This window comes from Nymphaea colorata, chromosome 2 (assembly GCF_008831285.2).
Source record: "Nymphaea colorata isolate Beijing-Zhang1983 chromosome 2, ASM883128v2, whole genome shotgun sequence".
In the NCBI taxonomy this organism is placed as follows: domain Eukaryota; kingdom Viridiplantae; phylum Streptophyta; class Magnoliopsida; order Nymphaeales; family Nymphaeaceae; genus Nymphaea; species Nymphaea colorata.
Genome location: NC_045139.1, coordinates 30,306,235 through 30,314,253, shown reverse-complemented (window position 1 = coordinate 30,314,253; position 8,019 = coordinate 30,306,235). Strand labels below are relative to the sequence as shown.

Here is an 8,019-nt window from a genome sequence, read left to right as displayed (position 1 = left end):
TTGAAAATTGTTGGGCTAATGCTTTTTTATATCTGCTAAAAAAGCACTTTGTGCTTAAACCAGCGGGAAAAAAAAGATTTCTCCAACAGGAGATTTAGTTCACAAGGGCCTAAAACAGTTACAGAACCTCAACTTCTTTGGAAATTTGATCTCCCAACATGCCATAAACTGCCTGTCCTTCAAAATTTAGATTAACTTGCTGAAGTTGAAGCCTTGGAAGATAGAATTTTCAGTTCGCATGTGTTTCCTTCTTAAGCAGAGAATTCCAGTTTTCCACAACAGAAGCTAGATAATAGGCCCAAGAATCAACACAGACCACTAACTATGCTATGTAACAGGTTCAAGAGTCGACATGAAATATCTTTCATAGTGGGGCGGCTCCAACACCATTCTCACCCGCCATGCATCTCCTTTTTGCAGCTTTGGACCTGAAACACCAGAGCTCAAATGCTTCACTTAAATCAGGATACGTTACTTTTTCAGCAGTTAACCAATCAGAGAAAATTTCAGCTTGATCGTTAGATGGCAGTGCCAAAACAAGTGAGACAATTGCAGCTTCAATGTTGTGACAAAGGTCTGAATCAATCTTGTACATACATAACTGATCGCTGCTGTCGTGAAGATCTAATAGAAGCTTCCACTTCCGTATGTATGGGAGCCAGAGTTTCAACATGCATACACGGGCAGCTGTTGGAAGAACAACATTTCCATACCCTATTGCTTCTAATACTTTGCCCAATACTTCTAAGAGCTTTAGTTTGAATGCCCACAAGAAGGTATCAATGTTCTCCTCTCGAAGAATAGCTAAAATTTTCTCCGAAATGCATAACCAACTAACTACAAAATCCTTCATTAAATCCATCTTTGGAAGAATCTTACATATCCATTCAATATCTGATAGACTACTCAGGGCCATCTTTGCAGCTGCTTCCAATGAATCATCAGATTGTAATAAAAGTGAGCATGCTTGAACCTCAAACAAAGAGAACATCTTTGAAAGACAAGTTCTCAGCTCAGATTTCACATGATCATCATTTATAAATAGTGGTGCATGTTGATCTTCTACTAGCATGTACTCCACTTGTTCCTGGGCTGATAATTTTAAATCATCAATAAAAGGAGGGAATGAATGAGTAGACGTAGCGAACTGAACTGCAGACAAGAACACACTCTTAACAGAGTCTGCATCTGCAGAATGAGACATTGCTGACACCTGTGGGGCTTAATTTGTACAAAAATAGCTTGCACTAACTACTCCAAGTTTAATATTATCTAGAGCATTTGATCAACCTAATGATGCATGGGTCCTATATCCACACCCATTTGTTTCTCCTGAATACCCTGAATTTGAGAACAACATCATATTGGTTCCTCTGGAATTGGCATTGCAAAGAACCTTGAACACTTAATATTCACATCCCACCTATTCAAACTCCAACCAACCAGAGAGATAGATGTTATCAAGAATTTATGGGAGTGAACACAGATACTGATAGCAACACTTGTGAAACAAGATCCGAAAAGATGGATAGCAATATTGAAAGGAACGTATGGTGAGAGAGAACCACTCATGAATAAGAGCCACCATAAGATGTACGTAAAAGAACCATCATCCCTGCAGCCAGAAGTAAAACACTCAATCATAATGCAAATACATTTTGCTGTCATTTGTAACAGAAACTATATTTGCAGGTTACCTTGACAAATAAAGTAAAGAAAATCTTAAGATGCATGAACTCGGATTGTAGTATCAAATATGTAACAGGCTAACAGCATAGAAGGTTCAGATACGTTCAGATTTGGTTTCTTATAAAAACAAACAATACTTAGTTCCAGGGACTTAATAATTAGCCAAGGTCATAAAAAAACTTCATGATTAGCACCTCTAAGCCAAAATTATATATGCTGTAACTTATGCAGAGAACTAGAAGACACAAAGCAAAAGCTCAAATTGCCCACCCTTTCCAATCATGAAAGATCTCTTGCACATACACGTAGGTTGACTGGGTTGCTTCTACCAATCCTACAACCCCACATCACCATGCACGGGGATGACCACTATAAGGATACAGCAAATTGCACGCATTTGTGGTGACAAAATATACATGTAGGCTTAACTTTATAGACTTGTATCTCAAGGAGTTCGCGTTATTTCTCCAACAGTCAACAGAGATTGGTATGCGTGGTATTTGACAATTTTGCTTGTCCAAACGCCTGGTCAGGGTTGGACTAACTAGATGTTTTCACAGAATAAGAGGGCAGAAACACCGACTAAGGGTCTTTCTTCTGCTAACGTTCCTAACTAGATCAATGAAATTGGAAAAAGAATAACATGAAAAGTGGCAGTTGTTCCTTGATATTTTACTTTCTGTTTTTGTGGTCCTTTTCTAGTTCTCGGTGACTGGACACTGTAGAAATATGTAAAAATCTAAAATGCAGATACATGAACATGTAGGAATTCCAACCAGTTGCGACTGGACCTTTTGATACTGTAGGAATTTCAACCATTATTGCAATGTTATAGTACAAAACAGGAGAACTGAATTCAGGCTCTGCGCTTCTCAAACTGTCTGATGTTGAGGACATATGAAGACTTATGCATCTGCAACCAGAAGTTGGTTTACATCCAATGCCTCTGCTATAAAGGTCCCGTAGCATTTCAACATCGGAATTGAAGGACAATGGAAAAAGAAAATAACTTTCAAAGAAAAACGCCCAAATCCGCAATCAGAACGGTCAAATCAGGAGGCCCGAACCAAAACCCCCAAATCAGAATAAGGATAGAGAGGGAGAGGGGGAGAGAGAGAGACTTACAGACCGGGCAAAGCATCAGCGGCAAATCAGGAAAACGAAGAAGAACCGAAGAGCGACGAATAAAAAGAAGAAGAAGAGAGAGAGATGCAGCGGGTGAAGGGTGGACAGCGCGACTCTCTGGCGGTAGGTCGAAGGTTGAACCGCGAGGGGCTCGAGCAGCAGGCGGGGCAGCACAGCACCACACAGCTTCTTTCTTCGGTCGGTCGGGGCGACGGTGTGGTCGAACGCGACGAAAGGGCGAGCTGTTAACGGATCTCGGATTCGAATTGGATAATCTGTATTCTTTTTTTCGGATATTCACAAATAAAAATCAAATTCAACTCAAATCCGACTTTTACATTCGGTTTTACGATTCAAATTCAACTCAAATCCGACTTTTACATTCATATTGCAATTCGAATCTGAATTTTGAACTCAATTTGACCTATTTTCAAAATGCAAGAGAATTAAAATATGATATCTCTTTAAAAATAAATCTCATTTGAATCCAATCAAATGACATTTTTTAGATATGGTTTCTTAATCAAATATTAAATTTTTCTTGGCATCGGATTTTGAATCAAAATGGTTCAATGAAATATCTAATTGAAATCAAATATATTAACATATTTGATCACCAGTTATTTTGATGATTCATTAATGTACTGGTGTACATTTTTTTATGTTAACCTCTTGTTCACCTAAAAAAATGGATGAAACCACAAACCACACGAAGGTGATGAGGCTTACATGTCCCTTCAAATCGAAGTTACTCAAAGAATAATGTTTTTTTTATATTGAAAAAATCAATTTTTTTTAGTTTAGCCCGAGCCATCGCTCCTTTTGGCCCGCCCTTATAAAAAATTCTGGCTTCGCCCTTGATCTTGCTCTTTTTGGCCCGACTTGTCGCTCCTCTTTGGTCATCTTCTGTGTTTTGTTTTTGTACGAACTAAAATACATTTAGTTTGATATGGACATAAATTTAGATTGATATGTAAGTTATAATTTTTTGGGAGGTGAAATCTACAGTGTAGATTGTCTTGAAACTTCGATGGTTGGTCTATCAAAGTTTGATGACAAACAAAAAGTTCTTCAACAAAGTAATGGATTCTTTAGTAGAAGAACATCGACAAAAAAACGTACAGCGTCAAATTTTAACAGAAGAAACCAAACATCCATGATCTTCTTCAAAGCGTGACATATATGATATGCAAAACTGTGTCTTTTATATGGTTACTAATGCAAAATTTTGCCTTTTATATGGTTACTAATTTAATATTAACTATGCTTTTAAAAAAATAATTATTCTCTACTGCCAAAATTTTGATGTACTAAGCTGTAAGGGGTGCATTTAAGCTAAGGATTGATTTACCTAATGCACATTTTCTATCAAATTTCTTTGAAAATCATATTTATAAAGGTCATATTGTATAAAGTACTTTGACAATGCAGTAAAAAGGTCTGGTTCGCACACCTGGCTCCTCTGGTGCCCCAAGAATATCTAGATAAGTGATTCACTTAGCCTTGGATTTTAGTTCTAGGATTAAAATTCTAGAAACAAATTCTACCTCAAACTGGAATTCGAATGAAAATTCTAGTTCTAATTTACCTTTGTCTTTGACAGTTATATAATTTTTATTCGGGAACTAAAAGTGACATGTCTGATATGGGCTGTTTTGTAAAGGTAACAGTCAGTAATTGTACCATGAATTTGCCTTAAATTTTGAGTAGACTCATGAAATACTGTAACACAGTATTCTATGAATCTATGAATCTACTCCAATCCAATCCTTGAAGTAGATTCACATAATGATAACCCATTGTTTCCATTACTAAATCGTTCCTAACGGGCTGTTTGGCATTAGGAACATAGTGTAAGTGTTCCATAAATCTGCTCCAAAATCGATTGAGATATATTCACGAAACACGCAATTGATCAATTTCAGTACCAGGTCCTGGCGAAGTCTATAGGCTCAACCAAAAACAATTGTGAGGAGGTTCCACCAACTTAACCTATATGAAAACTATCACAAGTGGAGAACAAATAGTATGAGGAAAATCTAAAGGGCGGTTAAGCTATAGAAACTAATGTGGAGCCAGAAATTTCTGGCTGAGGGGTAGACCTTTCAAAAAAATAAAAATAATAAAATCAATGGGTGAGGGTGCCATTTTATGTAACTAAGCAATTGACATCGGACCGTAAAATGCGAATAAGTAATTTCAATTGCCCATACAAGCCCACATGCACTTCAACCAATGCCGGAATCTTATTTCTACTCGTCCAGATATGTCTTCGTAAATTTAAAGAAACTCCAATTATGCATGGTTAAGCATGTGTAAGACACTATATATCCAGAATATTCCATCAACACAACTGAATTATACAAAGCAATGCCCTTTTGATAGTTGGGTTGCCTTTTATACTCTATTGGAGGTGTTAAAATAAGAAAAAAAAATCTTAAATTCCAAATAATTGAAAAAAATAATAATAGGTGATGTAATGTTGTTTTGAAAGGGACTAGCATTAGAAATGCTAGAGAACGTTGCTTGAGCATTAGGAGGCCAAACAAAGTGCTGCTTGAGAGCCTCTTTGAGCTCTCTCTTATCATGACCTAATTTTAGGAAAAGGCATGATATGTGCACTATGTCTCGACATGAATTTGGTATATGGGTTTTCAAATAAAGAATGAAGGTCAAGATGATTGATAATGGGCAGCCCACTTATAGATCCCACTAGCAAAGGGCCCAACATTAGTTGTGGATGAATGAGGAAAAGCATGGATCCAAGTCATCGAGATTCAGACCCAAATTCTTGGATTTGGTAGAGAAAATTGCATATGGTGCAAACCTAAATTTCTTTTGTCCCTGAGAGAGTTGGTGCAATGGTCACGGTGTAGATTCGTAGTGGTCAGTTCTTGTTTTGAATCCCCAGAGTGTCAAGTCTATGTACATGCAGTGACGAAGCCAAATTTTTTTTGCTAAGGGACACTTGAGTTGCCGATATATGCTTGGTGTGGGCATAACATGTAATTTTTGAGTCATGACAATATGATCTTGAAACACTATAATAAGATTTTTGTTGGGCCGATGTGGGCAATTGCCTACACCAGCCAACAAGTGGCTCCGCCACTATGTACATGCACCGACATACAAGTTAAAGTGCGGGTGGGAGCAACACCCCAAAACGCCTAAAGCTGGCTCTGTATCTTATGCAGATAAGGGGTGGGGTAGGAGCTTCCACTCCTCATGCTCACTCCAAACCTAGCTTTGTTTTAAGTGCGGGTTTCTTATGTAGTTTAAGTGTGTTTTTGTTGTTTCAATGATCTCAATTGATGGATTTAGTCTAATTTTTTTTTCTAGCCAATTATATTTTTGGGTGAGCAAGAGGATTGGATTATTCCCCTGATGGGTACACGGCGGCGCAGAATTTTCCATTATATATAATTTTAGACTATTTTGGTGAATGAGCATGTGTCAAGTTGTGTGCCCCTAAGGCGGACTCTGCAATATTTTTCCTCAAGGAAAACTATGCACGGTCTCCTACAGTATGGTTGCGGACAAAACTAGCTAATCCAGACTACGCTTAGGCATCGGGCCAGTGTGGCTTGATTAAAAAAAAAAGAAATATTTTTGAAGTGTAAAATAAAAATTTGTAATGTAAAATATATTTTTAGTAATAAATAATATATCATTATTAAAATAAAATAATATTAAATAATGTACCAAGTCAACTCAGCCTTATTTTTTCGGGCCCAATTGACCGGGATACCAGTCCAGTACCCGAGCCCAATGCCTAGCCTTATTAATTCATAAGAGTTCAGTTGATATCCAAAACAATTCGAACTCCTGATTTTAGAAAACATCGGATTTGGATCCTCCAAAGCCGGCAACAAACCCATAGTTTTCAAAACCTTCTTGTTTCCCATTCGAGTGTGCTAGCATGAAAGAAAGCCTGAGTATCAATCTAGTGACGGCGCCTCCCTCTTGAGCAGCTGTGATCCAAGGAGTGAGGTCAACAAAGGTCACTCCGTTCTTTTCTCATGTGTGCGATGCTTCCAAGCAAGTGTCCTATAACGACTATATATATATATCATACAATTATGTTGAAGAAAATAATCTTACGCAGCACCTTGTAGGCTTGTAGATCATCAGTCCAGTTCATGGAACAACTTATGGTCAGGTCACATAACCCACGTTATCTAAGTATATTCTATCTGCATGCAGTCAGTGGCGGAGCCAGAGCAGTTCAACCTCTGGATCTAGGTAGGGCCAAACTAAATTTAAATCTAAAAATACATAGAGTGATTAAAAAATATTTTTTTTTTCAATGTAAATTTTTGTTTTTCATTTTGCCAGGGTGGGGCCATGGCCTAGGCGGCCCCCCCTCCCTCTGCCCGTGCATGCAGTGCATGTGTGACTGCTTTACTAAGCCAAGATATTATATATATATATATATATATATATAAAAGTGTGAGTTTTTTTTTCTCTTACTCTTGCTTTTTTTGGATGCATAAAAGTCAACTTTAAAAAAAAAACTTTCGTCCATCCCAAAATTGCATATCGCTGACTACCATGACTCTAAAAAGAAAGCAAAAAAAAAAAAAACAGAAAAGAACCATTACCATTGTTGCCTACCGACAGCTCACAAGCCATCTACAACACCACTTATCTCTAAAACCTATACTTAAATAATACTAATCACATATTTTAACTAATCTACCGAACCTTGGCTTAGTCATTCATTATAAAATTGGTAAATTTCCAAGAAGAATATTTTGAGCGTGTTCTCGAAAATGAGCTTCGCATGCGCTATTTTCATGGTATGCACCCTACTTTTGCTAAATAACTGCTGAAACAAGAGTCTTGAGCAGAACTGTAAAATTTTGGTAGACATAAAGACTTTGTAACTTCAATATTATGTCATGCTGTTCTCTGTTACGATCTTATACGAAAAATATACAAGATATTGTTGGTACTTAACTTTGCAGATGAGAATGGTAAAGGCAGGCTCTTATCTAACTGCTGTCAACAAAAGAAGATGAGCAATGTCTACTTTTAGATTATGGCCAAAATTGTAGGTGTCTAAATGAAAACTTCATCACAGATAACAATCTATTGCAGGACCAAGATGGTAAATATGTCTTGAACGTGGTCATTGCTTCCTACAGTGAAACTATATATATATATATGCACTCTCTCTTAAGTGAGTAGCATCTTGCATAACCC

At 37.3% G+C, this 8,019-nt stretch overlaps 1 protein-coding gene across 2 annotated transcripts; it reads right to left on the bottom strand.

Moving 5' to 3' along the window:
- LOC116249087 (BTB/POZ domain-containing protein At3g05675) lies at positions 1 to 3,049 on the bottom strand. 2 transcript variants are annotated; one of them, XM_031622212.2, is made up of 2 exons: positions 2,815 to 3,049; positions 1 to 1,615 (listed from the first exon to the last, which is right to left on the bottom strand). In XM_031622212.2, the coding sequence occupies exon 2, from the start codon at positions 1,202 to 1,204 to the stop codon at positions 365 to 367; it is 840 nt and encodes a 279-aa protein (XP_031478072.1). In that variant the 5' UTR covers positions 1,205 to 1,615; positions 2,815 to 3,049; the 3' UTR covers positions 1 to 364. The 2 variants fall into 2 exon arrangements, with proteins under 2 accessions (XP_031478072.1, XP_031478073.1); XM_031622213.2 differs by having other exon boundaries at positions 2,819 to 3,049.
- Between the last annotated feature and the right edge of the window lie 4,970 nt (positions 3,050 to 8,019).